Source organism: Labrus bergylta, chromosome 4 (assembly GCF_963930695.1).
Source record: "Labrus bergylta chromosome 4, fLabBer1.1, whole genome shotgun sequence".
NCBI lineage: Eukaryota > Metazoa > Chordata > Actinopteri > Labriformes > Labridae > Labrus > Labrus bergylta.
Genome location: NC_089198.1, coordinates 27889870 through 27907169, shown reverse-complemented (window position 1 = coordinate 27907169; position 17300 = coordinate 27889870). Strand labels below are relative to the sequence as shown.

At 40.6% G+C, this 17300-nt stretch overlaps 1 protein-coding gene across 15 annotated transcripts in view; it reads left to right on the top strand.

Moving 5' to 3' along the window:
- The window catches only part of LOC109980807 (protein tyrosine phosphatase receptor type M), a 160093-nt gene that overhangs the window by 77689 nt on the left and 65104 nt on the right, over nt 1–17300 (top strand). For all 15 annotated transcript variants that reach the window (XM_065954295.1, XM_065954294.1, XM_065954297.1 and 12 more), the window contains exons 8-11: nt 6881–7189; nt 8886–8995; nt 14258–14459; nt 15107–15209. In XM_065954295.1, the coding sequence (XP_065810367.1) occupies nt 6881–7189; nt 8886–8995; nt 14258–14459; nt 15107–15209 (724 nt within the window). The remainder of the gene's footprint in view (nt 1–6880; nt 7190–8885; nt 8996–14257; nt 14460–15106; nt 15210–17300) is intronic.

Here is a 17300-nt window from a genome sequence, read left to right as displayed (position 1 = left end):
GGAAGTGATGAACAAACTGTATAACCTCTCTCAGACTAAGTGGGCTTTAAACTACTGCACTGCTCAATGTGTTGCAAAACACAATGAGAGTAAGTTACCATTATTAATTCATGAAATTGCTGATTTCATGCAAATATACAGTTGGGCTATGGATTATCAGGCATGCTAATGGGTACATTAATAATGTTAGTGGCCTAGTAATAACTACTTTTTGTCTATTTAAAGCCCTAGCACCAGGTTGGTGCATTTTGTATCAAAAAGTGCAACCCTCCTCCCTATGAGACAGCTATCATGCATCATAAATAAAAACACTTTAATCTGCAAACCACACTGTTTCCTGCAACACCATACTGCATCTCCACTTTCATAAGGAAAAAGTATTGATTTACTTATGTAAGGCTGATTTATACTTGTGCATTGAATCCAGGCAGAGCCAGTGCAGCAACAAATTAGTGACCAAAGTTGTTTTTAGCATTTTACTGTTGGCGTTGTAGCTAACACATTTGAGCAGCAATTCAATTTGATCAATCTAATGCAACAGAGATAATATGCTTACAAAATTATAAAGAACTCAGATTTGCAATCACCAACAAATTGTAGCAGCTAGCTAAGAACTAGCATCAAGCTTAATGTTCTTCAGAGTTTTGATGCAAAACTACCAAGCCAACCACAAACGGTGTGGTCTGTATTGCCTTGAAAAGTAGATACTTTCCTGGGAAGGTTCCTGTGGACTTCAGTATTCAATGACCAGATGAAGTGTATATTGTGATCAAGCAAGGCACTCCTTTCTTCAAAACAATGTCTCGCAATCATGTGTGTTCACCAGTAATCCATGAGTAGAGTGCTAACTGGTAGATACTTGTTGTGGAAAATTGAGCATGACTTTTCTTAAAATAAATTTGCTCACAAGATCTAAACGTTTTGCAAGCATTCTTCTTTAGAATTGCTTATTTGATGGTAAAACAAGGGCTGCCCACACACTATTCTGACAATGGATAACTGGGGCTGCATCTTACTTTTTCTTTCTTACCTCCCAAAACTGTGGATCAGACATTTGCTTGAGCTTGATGTCATGATTTGATGGCTTAACAGAGGCAAGGAAACAAAGAGTTTGTAAGGGTTTGAACTTCTCTTTTTAGCTGTCTTCTCAGTCTTGACACAACTATTTCTGTCAGTTTTCAAGTCAACAACTAAATGCAACACTATTTTAGGACAGCGTACAACAGGGCGGTTGATCATGAACAAAGACAAGAACTGACTTGGTATGACTTGACAGTCTTAAGTCCTGTCATGCATCATCCTCCTGCGCGAGTATCTCACTTTCCCTCTCACGCTATAGCTCTCCCTTTCTATTCAGTGCTGCGAACAGGAAGGTGTTCACCCATTCATCTCCACCCCTACAGCTTCAGGGGGTTCATCAGACAAGGTGGCAGCCCAGCCCGGCCCGACGCTCCGGCTCATTCTGTGGTTTCAATTCGATCCAGCGTGTTGTAGGCCCCCTCCGCCCCTCATCCTCAGCCATCATGGCAGTCTCATTTATCATGAGGCCTATAAAGAAGGACTTGATAGAGTGAGGAGCGACCAGCACCATTCAATAAATCCTTCTGATTATCCACGCCTCCAAGGTGTATGGGCAAAGTGTCTGTCTGTGTGTGTGTGTGTGTCATGAACACGTGGGCATTTGTCTCTGACTTTGTAATGGGTGTAGAGGGCGATGTTAGAACACAATAGGTCCGTGTACAGTGCATTTTAAAGTGCTATCAATTATAACATGTGTACATGTGTCAACCCCAAGGCCCCGTTTGACTTGTTGCATTTTACAGCAATGAAAACCTTGGCACATCTAACCCTCCCCCTGCCTCTGTCTTTGCTTTCTTTTTCCAATCCCCCCCACCTACCCCTCCACCCACACAGTGACTCCCTCCACCTCTCCCTCTTAACCCCCCCCCTCCCTCTCTTGTCTTTCTCTTCCTCCAGAGGATTGCATGGAGGAGCACTCTAGGAGGGTGATGGAGCTTTGATTGTCGGTTATCAAAAGCTATCATTACGACTCGCTTCTGTGGGATATGAAAATGATTTCCTAAGTGTAAAACCCATGTCATTACCTCAATGGCCTCAGTGCTATCACTGAGATGTAATAGAAAGAGGCAAACAAATGTTCTTGCCTCCCTGCCTGCCCAGCTCAAACAGAACAGAGTGAACAACACACAGAAATGGAGAGATAAGTGATGGCAATACCAGACCTAGAATGGAGCACTTTACATGAAAACAGCCCTCTGACCAGGATTTAATCTTCCCTGTTGTCATGTTGTTTTGGTGCCGTCTACAGCGAAGGCGCCTGTGCGTGACAAGCCCCGGCTGACATTCTATTGCGAGGAATCCGCCAGTCTACATGCCATCTTGCGAAAGTCGCGACATTTCCTTTTTTTTTTTTTTCATCTCCTGCTCCCCGCTCCCCCTCCTTCTCCTCCCAAACCTGAGCACTGTTTCATCCTGATGAGAAAGCAACCAGGAGCCACATTGACTTGCTGGTGGTTTCTAATCATTGGGGTAAAGTGAGTCTTTTCTTCCTCCCCCTCCTGGTTCTGTTTGCTGAGCAGGGAGATGGAAGTCTGCGCCAGCACCCGGCTTTTCTGCTCTTAATCGATGTGGATCTGATAAAGATCCCGGCTTTCCGTCTGACTAAAACGCCTCGGAGCCTGAGGGAGATCTGATAAGTAAATCGTTCTCCTGTACATATAGCCAGTAGGATGCTGAGGAACCAGATCCGTGCCTCTGAACACACAAACGGACACTCGTTCACTCCGTTAAAACCCACATTGTCTCGCCTCATGCAAACACACACCCACACCGTACATTTGTTTTGCAGTAAAGTGGCTGTGCTCCGGACATGCCCAATTTGTTTCCTTTCATCCAGGACTAATGTCTGACTCTACCCAGGGGCTAAGTGCACCATTTGAAGCCCCCACTTGGACAGACGGCTGCAACATGCAGTTATTTTTATTTTTTTGTTTCTGGTTTTCGGGAAATCACGTTATCTCCACAGCTGTATATGCAGGGCCTGTTCAAATTAACAAGAGGCAATAATGTGCTGATAATTTCCAAAAACATTATTTAAATGTCAAACTGTAATGACAAAAAAACCCACTAATAGCCCTATGTAAATGTCAAATTCAAATTATTCAATTACATGGGTGAGTGTGGGGCAGGTGATAATTTGTCCACCGCTTGGAATACCAATCTGGCTCTCGCTGGAGCTCATTCTGTGCGCCCTGGCATAAGATAGACCTCAGCAATTTCCTGCTCCAAGGGATGCTCTCACAGCCATTATTATAACTCTATTCCACTGGAAATATCTGCCATACTGGAGAGATATTAGAGTCATATTTTCAGTACTTTCACCCCAATGTCGCCCTAAGTGTGTGATAGCTTGTGAGCATTGTGGGGGGAAAAAAAGTATGGATTTCCAGAGATAGCCCTCTTATTCCTTGTTTTGATTTGTCCTTGTGCTTTTTATTTTGAGCCTCATACTGCTCGGTCAATAAAACTAAACTAGCAGTCACACTACACTGGGGTAATAGTTTCATCTCATCAGTTGTCATTCATGGGGCCTAGGGGCCTATTCGGGAAAAGGCTGCATATTCTCCATCTCTTCACAAAAGGGTTTATAACAGATATCAGCCATTCAGCAGGACCAGTTTATTTCAGATTAAGTAGGTGAAGAGGGTACAGGGTGTTTATCTTTCGCTCTTTTCTCCTCCTTCAAAGTCAACCGTGACCATGGCTCTGAAACGGATGAGCTACCTTGTTGTTCATGAAGCAGATGATGTCATTCTGAGTCATGCGGTACAAGTTGTGATTGAGCTCCCGCCACAGATCGTTCACATTTTACTACCTCCCTCAGACAGCTGGTATCTGCACCACAGGGAGCCAATGGGGCACCAACAATTAGCCTTTTCTCAACAAAACTCCAGGGAGAAGCTATATAATAGTCATGAGAGCTGTTTACTAAATGGCCGGTGATACTAGATGTGCTTTCACTGTCAGCAAACCAGCATAATGTTCTTATAAGGTGCCAAAAAGCTAAATTTGAATTCATACAGGAATTAATAATCAATTTGTCTTATTTAGACATTGGCACCGGCTATTTCTCTCCACGGATACATTTCTCTCAAGTGATTCCCATTCTTGTTGGCACCTCTCCATTGGCCAGATTTAGGGTGCAGTGGACATTATCTATGATGTTCCACAAAGATGGGAGTGTGACATTCCCCTTGAACGCTCCAGAAATGAGACTTCCTCACAGCGCACTCGCGCATGTCTGCTTAAGATTCACACTTTGGTGCATTTGTCACTTTGAGAGCATCTGGTTTAATTTGATTTCTGTGCCTGGACACCCTGCAATTCTCTGTGCTTTTAGTGTAACCGTTGCCTGCTGAGTGCGGCCAACAGATAGTTCCGCAAATAAAGGGGTTTAAACTTCTATTTTCTGGGTGGCTTTCCCAACATTGCAACCTCTTGGTAGAGGCCTCTTTTCCATTGCATTGTCTGATTATATTTAGGAAAATGAAGGAAATGATTACCGTAAATGGGAGTCGACTTACTTATTGTCTGTTAGCCCTTATTCTGAATATTTGACTCTTCCAGCTTATCACTTTGAAGGCAGAAGACTTAACACTCAAGCTTCCACCAAAGATTAACATTTCTTTCAAATTTGAACAATCATTGGAGGTCAGAGACCCTTTATCAAAGGCGTACTCCTACACAGCTCTGCAGAAAGGCTTCTTAAGGAATATTAAGTACTTTTATTCCAGCCATAATGCAAGGCAGCACTCTGCATTTATACATGTTCTTTTCTTTTTCTAACACTGTTGTTTAAAGTGTTATAAAAGCTGTTGGAGATACATTGTTTCTCCACGATATTAGTGTGCTGCACTTTGCACACCTCACATGACAATTCCTCCTTTAAAGGAAACTAATTGCAATTTTTTTTTTTTACTCTGTGAAGATGTTTTTGCCATTTTCCGCACATACTTTTTCATTTTTAGCCCTTTGTGTATGTTCATTGATATCCCTCTCCCCCTATCTGTCTTTAACAACTGTTCCTCTGACTCCTTCAGGCCTTTCTAATGCTTCTTCATCTGCTCTGGGAAAGCGCAGGAGAGATCACATCTGTTGTCGTTCCTTTTGTGAAATCTGAAAGTGTTCAATCTTTCATTCAACTAGCAGACGCCTTTATTTTTCTGTCTCTCTGTTTCTTCTGGCATTATCATTTCTCACTTGTACACGGTCTGTGATGTTGTGTGTCATGACCTAATTTCTTAGAAACATTTCTGTCTGGTAGCTTGGCAGCACACAACCTTATATATCATTGTGCAATATTTTTGCCCATTGTTAAAGTATTGTTTAGTAGACCAGACCAAATTGTTGATACTTTCTGATATCAGGTCTTTAAAATCGATACAAACTCAGTTATTTTAGTGATTAACAGCATTGAAAACTACCAATGCTTTAAAAATACTACGTACTTGTGCACTTCAGACAGTTTGCAGGAGTTTGTCTGCAATTTTGGGTTTGAAATTACCCAATATTCGGTGCCTGGGACTTCTATTTTTGCAGCAGAGGTTTTAAAACAGACATTGATATATTTTATTTGTATTTGTGTCCTATCTAAGTTTTTTGATTATGTTATTGTTGACAACCCAAAGCCAGACATTATCTTTCCAAAGGTATCCACTTTTAATATTATCTTTACGCTGTGTTGTAAAAAGTTCCCACCTCTGTTCCTTCCAGATTCTTGCTTGTTTATTGAGTCTTTGGTACAGCCAGTAGAAATGAACAACATGCTGGAGCCCAAGTCCAGCCTCCACCCTGTGCACCTCCAGAATGTTAAACATGGCTGCCGCTGCAGCCTCTGAATTGCTGGACTGTGTCTCCTGGGGAACGGGGGAAATTGAGCCCTGGCTCCTCCTAATAGGTGGTAAAGTGTTAAGTTCCAGAGAAATGGACTGCGAATTTAACCTGGAATGGAAATTGATCCCATTACCTTGTGCTTGGGCTGCTTTCCTCCCATAGGTGAGGGAGCGAGAGAGCGAACGAGAGAGAGAGAGAGAGAGAGAGAGAGAGAGAGAGAGAGAGAGAGAGGAAGCAAGAGGGTGAAACTGTAGAGTAAGCGAGAGTGGGAAATAGAAATGGGGGAGCCACAAAAGAAGAGTTGGGGAGAGAAAGGAAATGGAGAGAAGAGAGATGGAGGGAGAGCAGATAGAGGAGAAAGTAGAGAAAAGGCAAAGAGACACATAGCCTGTGTGATTAGAGGTGATAGGATGGCAGTGGGGGTTGTGTCCCGCCTGGATTGACTGGCAGGCTGACTGTGTATCAGTGTGGTGCTAATAGCTGACCGCCACTGGGTGAGATGGAGAGAGAGAGAGTTAGGTAGAGGTAGAAGGAGCAGAGGAACGGCACGCTCTGAAGGGATGATACACCTCCTGCTGAGGGTTTTCCACCAACAGGCCAGTGATGTCTTGGTGTGTGCAGCTGCTGTGAGACCGAGTTAGCAACGGTGGCAGGATGTAGCAAGCTGCAGTATCAGGCTTTGGCTTTTACATTTTAAAATATTTTTTCCTGGAAATATGAATTTCAAACAGATGAAATAGTATTTCGATATGTCTAAAAGTACAAACTGAGTCTTAAGTGTTACGGGAAATGTGGTGTTGGATGTTCTTTGACCCAAAGGAACACTGTCTTCCCTGTGCCCTGGCATAGACCTCAGTAATCCCCCCTGATTTTATTTAAACTATCTTGCAATACCTGCCATTTCATACGGCCTAATTGATTATCTTGATGTATGCTCACGCTCTTCTCTCTCTGTCCTTCCCGTCAGAGCCCATGCACGGCCCACAGAAGCTAGAAGTGGTGGACATCCAATCCAAACAGGTGACAGTGCGTTGGGAGCCTCTGGGCTACAATGTGACCCGCTGCCACAGCTACAACCTGACCGTCCAGTACCGCTCCAGGGTGGCGGGCAAGGAGGAGACCCGGGAGGAGGTGTGCTACGACACCCAGAGCCGCGATCCTCAACACACCATCCACAACCTGACGCCCTTCACCAACCTCAGTGTCAAATTGGTTTTACGCAATCCAGAGGGAGTGAAGGAGAGCACCGAGATGGAGGTTCAGACTGACGAGGATGGTAAGTGTGATGCAGGGTCGCTTTTTGAACAGGTCTACAAGAATGACCCCTGATTTTCATACTGATGGTTCTTCAGTACACATTTTTAAAGTATGGACAGCAAATGAGTCAATAATTGGAAAACAGCCACCAAACCCGCCATCCATAAAGCTCATGTACACTTTATTATTATCCACAGCATTTTGTATACACATTTAAAATGTAAAATGTTTAATTAATGTTAATAATTGTTTGAAAGGAATTCAATAAAGTGTAACTCACTCTTACAATAGAATTTCCTTATGCTCATAGAAAACAATCATCCTTCATAATGTAGTGTTGCTACTTCTTTTTTTTTCTAAGATTTATTTTTGGGCTTTTTGTGCCTTTAATGTAGAGATAGGACAGTGGATAGAGTCGGAAATCAGGGAGAGAGAGTGGGAAATGACATGCGGGAAAGGAGCCACAGGCTGGATTCAAACCTGGGCCGCCTGCTTGGAGGACTATAGCCTCCATATGGGGCACGCGCACTAACCACTGCGCCACCAGCACCCTGTGTTGCTACTTCTAAGCATAACAATCAAATTCAAACTAACATAAAGCCTTTTTAACTAATCTCAATTGTTTTTATCTTTCATTAAAGTTCTTATGTAATCAAACTAGCAGATTTGAAATAAAGCATGTCCATTCCAACACAGCATAAAAGACCCATTGCTATGGTTTAAAAACGTGACATTTTGATCTTCAGAATGGTTGATTACTTCTCACCCGGCCAGAAACAGTTTCCAAAAAGGGCAGGTTTGAGAATTTCCCCGATATTTTTCCAGGAGAGCACCAGAGTCAAACAGCAAGCGCCTGTGTCACATGGTTGTTTCACCTCCTTCCAAGATGAAAGATGCTCTGTGTTGCCTCAGCAGACACACAGGAAATGAACTCTACAGAAGTCTCAAGAAACCCCCGGCCGCCAGATAACAAACAGGCTCAGCTGACGAAAACAGAGCTTTGTCATGTCGGCCTCAGATATCTGTGGTTCGGAACTTGAAAGTGGCAACTGTTTCTCACTATCTGACTGCTGCGTGTCTGTGGATCTGTGTGTGGAGGGTCCCATGGGAACAAGTGTAGAGGCAGGGTGTATCTGTGGTTGCATTCATGAAGATGAATCTTTAAAAAAGAAAGACATCTCTACATCATTCTGTTCACTTTCACATTCAAAGCAATTCACAGGAGGGGTTAAAGGACCATGTCTCTTTGCCGGTATCTCAGTATGAGTAAACATCGCAAAAAGATCAAGATTCCCACTAATCCCAGAGGGTTACTGGTTCATGTTTGTTTGTAACACATTTGTATCCTTTTGAAAAGTGTTGCTTTGTGCTGTTAAACATTTATCAAGGTGTGTCTGGAGTGACAATCACTTTGAATAACCTCTCAGATTCATACATGGATGTGTTTGACTTGCTCATGGCCATTTTTGAACTGCAGGTCCTTGAAAAAATGATTTTGTTGATGGGTTTATGCACATCAGATGTTGGAAAAAAAGCTGCTAAATTGAAAATTATTTTATCCAACTTTTATTGACAACATTTCTAATTGACAAACATGCACATAAGATGGGAACAAAATCTGTGGATATGCAACAATTGAAATCTATGAGCTTCTCTCTACCTTGAGGCTGACCTTTCTGCCACCATTTTTTAAGAAATGTGATCATTTTCCACAGTGCCAGGAGCTATTCCTCTGGAGTCCATTCAGGGCAGCGCCTATGAGGAGAAGATCATCCTGAAGTGGAGAGAACCAGCGCAGACCTACGGGATCATCACGCAGTACGAGGTAAAGGAGCACTAGAGATTTCAAAATGTTGAGAGGTATTGATCACGCTCTAGCATTCAGACTTAAATATTAAGCTGTTTTTTTTCTGCCTCAGTTCTTTTTGGATGAAGTGGATTTCTTTGAATCTTTTTTTTTTGTGTGATGGGAAGAGGTGTAGAGTAATGTTCAAATAGATTTCTTTATCATGTGATTTATTTTGTTTTCTGTAGTTAGGCTTTGGGAATTAGATGCTGGTCTGCTGACAGTCCACACAACAACAAAGGGGTTCTGTTTTTCATGAAGTGAGAATACCAGTTAAACCAGCCACTTTATAAAGGTTTGAAAAAAAAACCTGTGCAATAAAAGTGGTTTGGATCAGCTTTAACCAAGTTTCCATGGGAACCTTATATTTCAAAGCCAGCCTTGAAGTACTAGCCAGGTCAGGTTGAGTGTTTCAATCGTTTTATTACACTAAGATACATCCATTTTTTCTCTAAGGAGGTGTTTGCTTCAAGTAGCCATACTGTGATTTTTTTTTCATGACCTCATAGTTTAAGGACAGGGCTTACTGCTGAAGGCAAGTTAAAGACAGATTATTGTTGGCTTATTGTTTCTATCCAAACCCTAGTGATTCCCTTCATACAACAGTAATTTTGTCCCCTTCACTTATCCACAATGTAGCTCTGACAAGCACGTGCTTGGCACAAAAACTACCTTGTTGGGATAAGAAAAAGGTCATGGTGGAGTTAGAAAATGAAATCTATGTTGACATTTGGTTTTATACTGTACAACCACTGCAGACGTCTTTGAGAAATGACTCTTTTTATGACTTACTGGGTGTCCTTGCCAATCAAAGTACAGGAGGGCAGATCTAAGTGGAACCCTGTAGGAAAAAATAACTCCTGGACCAAATTACTCAGAGTTTCTTCTCATAAAAACTCATAAATTCCCTTCTAAGCTTTATTAAAACATTCAATATTTGACATCTTAGCTACATTTTTGGCTCTCCACATAAAGATAAAAAATAATTAATTGACTCAATTTGGACTCAACTTGTCATGAATTCAGCAAACAGCCAGGTTCAGTAGAGTAGTTAAACAGATATTATAACTGCCCAGCTCTAAAAATGTACTGCGGTTAACCGTTTTTTTTATTTTATGCCTCCTTTATGAAGTACCATCCAAGTGTGTTTCACTCTTGCTCATCACTTTACCAGAGTAAAATCAACAGTGAACTGCCCTCATCGTCTGTCTTCCAACACATGCACGACCTCTGAAGAAAACACAATCTCTGAAACACACCTCGAACACATCACGATTCAGCACCAAGCAAATGTTGACATACGGCTGCACACAGCCACTGCTAGCCCTGTCCAGGAGCTGCACTAAGTCTTGAATAATAGAAACACCCTAGACAAATACATACACACAAACACACACACACACACACAAACTCTCACACACACGCATGCTTTATGTACACATTGATCCTAACCAGCTTAAGGTGCAAGTAATCCTCCAGCCTTTCTCACAGATTGATTCTCACTCTTGTTGCCGTTTGCTCACGCCTGATATTTTGACTTGGTTAGCAATCATTGACAGAGCAGTTGCTCATACCATCACTGCAGATTGAATAAAAGCCATGCAATCAGGGTCGTTGTATAGGTCGCTCTATCCACCGCCACACCATGAAATATGAAATAGATATTCTGTTAGCGGCGCAGAGACATTTCAATCAGTCCTTCAGTCAGAAATACAGCCCTGTTTATTCAACTGAGTGCAGCGTTGTGTTCCTCTGCACAGCTCTTTGGCACTTAGAGGCGCAGGAAAACAATGTCCAATAAAACGCTAGGTTTACCGCACACTTAATCACTTTTAAAGCAACATGTCTCCGATGTTTATCTTTTTAAAATTTCATGCTACACGTAAAAGCCTTCACAGCAAATGGATCTGTTTGCGTTCCCGCTTTGCCAGCTTCACTTACATTTATGCAGAGGCAATTGTGTTTCATTTCATAAAATACCCACTCAAGGCTATTATATTCATACGCTGCAGCAATTACTTCTTCCTGTCTCTGCCTTGAGAGCCTTAACAGTATAATGTGTCTATGTGTAGAAAACAATAAATCACCCAAAAAATAAAATCCTGCTGTTTCCAGGTTTTAAAGCATCGTTATAGATCTCCAAACATAATCTAGAACCACAGGTGTTATATTAGAGTAAGAACACGTTTTAATATTCATCTCAGGGTGACAGATGAGCAAAATCGAGCAAGCCAGCAGCTTGCTCCAGGTGTGTTCCCCCCCTCACACCGCTAAAGTCTGTCTCTGAGGTTTGAAAATGTAACCTCACAATGTGTTCTGCCAGTTCTCCCCAGAAGTTGCTTCTTATATGTCAGGACCTCGCTTTGATTTGACATTATCAAAGGGCTCACAGAGAAATATTTCTGACAAGGCCAGATATCAAAGAGATTTCAGCTCCCATTTCTTTTTGACCGAGCTCTGCAGATGTCATTTTATTGGCAACTTTCTCAGACAGGCACATGCCAGCATCTTTAAAAAGCTACACAGCAGATTTTTTCTGTTTTGGTATTTACAGCTGTATTTAGCAAAAGAAATGAACATTGATGTAGCGTTTTTTTTTTGTTTTTTTTTCATGCTGTTGTAAATAAAAGCTGTGCATCCAATTATCTTTTAGGGAGACTGCCTCTATTATAGAAAATAAATTGCATTTTCTGGAAAGCAAAACTGCTATTAAGTAGCGCTATTGTCCTTAAAAGCTACTTCTCTTATAAAACATGCAGCCTTTTTCAAATCACTCATTGAGATTCATATTTGCTTTAGCTCTGCATAGGAAGGTTCAAATCGTATTTTTAGCACTTTGCATCCCTTATTTCATTTTAAGACAGCCACTGCGTCTTACATCAAGAGTTATTTAGCTCTCTTCATTATTTTCTGAATAAAGCTGCTGGAGATAATATAAAAGGGTTTTATATTTTATGAATGCTTCATAAATCTGACATTTACCTCCCTCGGATAGAAAAAATTCAACCCATTTGATTTAAAAAGCTCGATATATCAGTTCGAGTAATAGATACAGGAATGCCTAATATTAATTTGCTCACATATTCTCTGTATTCACTACATTATTTTCCCTGTCGGCTCCATTCAAATTGTACAAACCTGTGCTTGTGCCCAGTGTTGACGAGTCATTTCATATCCCCCTCCCTGAAATGTTATGATATAGGATTTGGCATCACAGACTCATTTCATGGACAAAGACTAAATGAGAAGGCCTCCAAGCATTTCAGAACTTGATGGACACAAATTATGCAGCACTCCCGACTCCCTTTGTGTTCCTTAATTGGAATTATAATGGAAGTTTTCCTTTACGAGCAGAGGCATTTTCTTAAAGTGGGACTTTACAGTTATTCAAAATGGATATTAGCAAAAACACTCACCTTAATGCTTCCCTCCAGAGCTCCCTGTGTTTATTAATGGAGAAGGAATACATTAAGTATATTTTCCTCTCTCCTTGAAACCACAAGATGGATAAGAAAACAAAACTTGTGCTTTTACAGTAAAAAAAAAACCAGCAGTGTTATTAGACAGCTCCTCCACACAGACCTTTAGTATCCAGCTAATATTGGAAATGTCAGACTGTAGCCTTTGTTGACATAAAGTAAGAAGCTCTCACATGAAGTGAGATCGTCTTTTCTCAATATAATACTTTTTTAAATATTGCCAGTTCCATTTGACTTCACTGAGAGGTACACAAAAGAGAGAAAGAGGCTGATTTACAACCTTTGTTTCATTATTATCAGTATAAATTGTGAAATGTTCATCTTACTATTTTTACATTACTTAACAATCTATGATAATGTAACTATATGTGATTAGGTTCATCAGTATGTGGAAGATATATTCCAAAAAAATGTGAATTATCAAAACTAGAGAAAAGTAAACAAACACACGCACACCATTTCTTCAGGTGCTTTTTATTATTTTCTTTATTAGAAGCCCCATTAGCACCAGCATACGCATTGGCTTCTAATTGGGGTCAAACACACATACAGTCATACAGTCATACAGTCATACAGTCATACATATATATAGCACAATATAACAAAACAAAGACAAACAGCAAGAACTGCTACTCTCATAGAATTCACAAAGTTAATACAGATGAGAAAAAATGGCTACCCATTTCAGACATTCTGCAAAAGAACAAAAAATCGTCCTTACAAGTTAAAAATTCATGCTGAGTTGTAAAAACAACTGAATGCAATGTAAAAATACTCACAACCCTATACGGTAGCTCCCAAAAATACACCTCTTTTTTTATTTACTAAAATGCATTATAGACACAATTATCAAAACTAGACCTGAACTTCTGATTTATTAGACATGGTGTTGCTTTGAGGTAATTGCTAATAATAGCATGCTAACATGCTAACAATCGCAAAACTGATGTTCAGCAGTTATAATTACCCAGTCCACCATTTCAGTTGAGCATATTTGCATGCTAGCATTTGCTAATTAGCTCCAAATTCAACACACAGGTTGTAAAAAGGAGCCATTTTTTTTTCAGGTAAAGGAATATTACAAACTAAGTTGTGGTGCTACTGTAGACTGAAAGATTGGACGCAACCAGTTAAATACAAATGATCTTTGAGGGAATATAGTGTAAATGCTGAACCAAATCTTGCAGCAACCCAAATATTGTGTTGAAAGTTCATTCAAACAATGTATGATGGTGCCAGCTGGGAGCCAGTAGGAGAATCTTTTTTACATCGTATTTAATCATGAACCAAAGGATTGGTCAATAAAAATGTTCTTTGTGACAGTGCTAGATTGAAGTATAAGGAACGACTAACATAGTTGTATCATAAATTGTTGATTTAAATAATGTATGAACTGGTGATCGATAAAAGGAAATAATCTTAGCTCCAGAGTTATTGCACTTTTTTTCATTGAGCAGTGTAAGTGTACCTTATAGAGCTGATCATTTTGAGGCAAACAAAGAAGCACTCTGAAGACTTTTTTAACATTCCTTCTTGGTATTTCTGAGTAGTGCAGTGGTAAAGAAATGGGATAATGCTCACCACCATGAGTGCAATACAAAAATGTCAACACAGAGAGCACACTGAATGCTTGGTGAACCTTTTGGATGCCTCTCATGTAAACTGTTTTTTTTGACTGAATACTAATCCTCCTCGCCTGAAGAGAGCTAAGCACAGGGTATCAAGAGGCCACTATTGGAATATTCATTTCTTTCCTTCGTAGATCTCCTACAAAGCGGTGAGCTCGTTTGACCCCGAGCTGGACCTCTCCAACCAGAGCGGCAAAGTTGTGAAGATGGGCAACGAGACCACCCACATGTTCACAGGCCTCTACCCAGGCTCCACCTACTCCTTCACCCTGCGCGCTAGCACAGCCAAGGGCTACGGCCCCCCTATCATCACCCAGTTCACCACCAAGATTTCAGGTCAGGGGGGTCAACAGCATGGCCTTTTAGTGTGTTGATGATGTTGGATACATAGTGTACCATTTAACAGTCACTACAGATCTGTATGTCCAAATGTATGCATGCAAAATCACCTAGGACATGGTTAGAAACTCGCACCAATTTATCTTTGCTGGTGTATTATCATTTTTCCATCTGCTTTTAAAAACATTAACTGAACCAGTAAAACTCCTGTATCACTGAGTTAGCAATATGTTTTTGTACATTTATTACAATGTGCATTGCTATTGCATATTACATGAGATTAAGCACATTGACCAGAGACAAACTGTGCTCTCACATAAACATGGCGGCTCTTACTTTATGAAAACTGTAAGTGATTGAGATGTCATCCAGAGGCTCGGTGGCAACTTTTCTTGTTGTCTGCAGATTTTACACAAGCTACTTTAAAGACCTTCTTTTGTGACAGCAGCAAATGTTTCACTGCTCTGTTACTGCGATGCTCAATGATTACATTTTGTCGCTATAAAAGCACGAGGCAGTAAGTGCTTGGTGTAAAAGTGAAAAAAAAAAATGGCAGACTTGATGTTGGAACAAAACTGAACTGCTTTGCACTTTGCTTCGCAGGGTATTAAAGGCAACTCTTTGGTCCTGTTTTTTCTCCCTAGCTCCTTCGATGCCGGCATATGACCAGGAGACCTCTCTGAACCAGACGGACAGCACGGTCACTGTGCTGCTTAAACCTGCTCAGAGCAGAGGTGCACCTGTGAGGTAGGCTTTCATAACAAGGACACACACACAAGCGCACACACACAGCACAGAGTAAAACCAACAAACAAGCATATTAAAACTCCAGGAAACACCATCAGGAAGAAAACATTATCAAAGAGATGGTGTTTATCAATACCCCCACCGCGCAGCAAAGTTACCAGGGAATTCAGTACCTTACTGTAAGACCCGTTTTCTTAGCGTTATTTGTTTGTGGATTCGTGTGAAAAAGAAGCAGAGCCTTTGAAGATGAGAACAGAACTGGGTGCAGCCAAGGCTAGCTTCAGGATCTCTTTTCTTTATGTGTCTTTTATGTAGCGGACTGCCCACCATGATCCACAAGGTCTCCTGGGGAATGCAGGAATTTTGTTGGCTTGATGTTGTGTTCTATTAAAATGCCAGGATGTTGGACAAAAGTCATCCTTTTAGTTTACCTAAAGGCCACTGGGGACTTCTGGTAGAAACATGGCTGCCTTGATCATGTTTTGTAACATTCGTTAATAAGCCATACTATTCAAACACTGCTGCATTGACTTGAGGCGAATAGCCTTTACTGGGAGAAATAAAAAATCCTTAGCATCCAAAGTCCTCATTTTGCACCTGATTTAAATGTGAACATGGAAAGGTGGGGAAACAGATCTGTGATATTGTTTCTGGATATATAACTAATGAATCTTATCTATGTGTTGCAAACATTTAAAGATTAAAGGATGGATGTTAGTAATACTATTGGGAGTAAAAATATGTTGTTGTTTTTTCAAGCTTACTGATGCACACACTGCATTCAGTTTTTAATAGAGGAAACATGGTTTGTTCCCAGAAATATGAGAAATTAATCTTTAATCTTTTGGCCATTTATTTTTGGGAGGTTACAACGTGATCAAGAATGTGATCTAAACATGTAAAAAGGCATCTTTCATTTCAGCGCAGCTTTAGTGGTGTTTAAACTGCATATACTATAAAGGGCATTTCTATGAGTTTGGTATCAATCCACCAATATCTCTGCAACTAATAAACAAATGAAGCATATTTCCCAAAATGCTGACATCTGTGTTTTAGTGAACTGCTGCATTTGGTTGGGTTTTGTTTTTTAATTATAAGGTAATCCAAGGTTAGGGTGTGTTCAGTATGGTTTAGGTGCCTGATCAAACAGAGTTTTCTAGTTATTTTCTTTACTCATCTGCAGTCTTTAGGCATGATATTTTATTTTTATATTTTAATCTTAGTTTAGCCCTCATAAGGGTTAATAGAACCTGTCAACTTAATGTTTACCAAATGTTGATGAACCTTTTTCCATTCTTCCTGGGTCTTTAGTTTCCTGGGAGTCTGCATTGTGCTGAATCAGCTCCTCAAATGTTAAAGAAAGGGCTAAAAAAAGAAAATCTTCCTTGTTTATGATGTTTATGTCATAGGCCCTCAGCGGTTTTTACCCCCCGGGAACCTGAGACAGTGGGTTACACTTCTTCTTATGAGGAGTGATAAACACTGGTGCTCACTGTAAAACTCAATTTAACACTATCAACTCATCGGAGTCCTTTAAAGATTACAGCCTGAAGATCTTTAGTCAGGCTTGTCAGCTCATGTTTACCGTATGTGCAGCTGCCCAGATTAATGCTTCAGTGCCACATGGAGAGAGGCCTGAGCAAGAAAGACAGAGTGATCGCTTTTTAATCTCCTCCCAGGTACAATTCAGAAGGCCTTACTAAGGCTGCCATTGTTTCAGTGGGCTAATTACAAAAACCCTAATTATAATTAACAGTGTGGTGTGAATCTGGGCTTCTTTTAATGAGAATGCCGGGCTCTTCTTTTGTTTACCGTTGCAAGGCATGCTCACCTCACCACCAGATGAAAGGGATTTGTCTTTGGAGATATAAACTTAGGTTTGAGACTTTGTTCTGTGAGAATAAGATGGGACAGATCGGCACTAATTATTTACAGTTTAATCCTAAATATAATCCCTTTTAAACGGTTCTTGTTTTATGACTGGGGAAAAAACAGAGAAATATGTTTTTGTAGTTTCAAAGGTCATATATATCTTTTTAGACTCACTAGATAGTCCTTGAAAAATTCATCACCATTCATCATTGGCGTTCA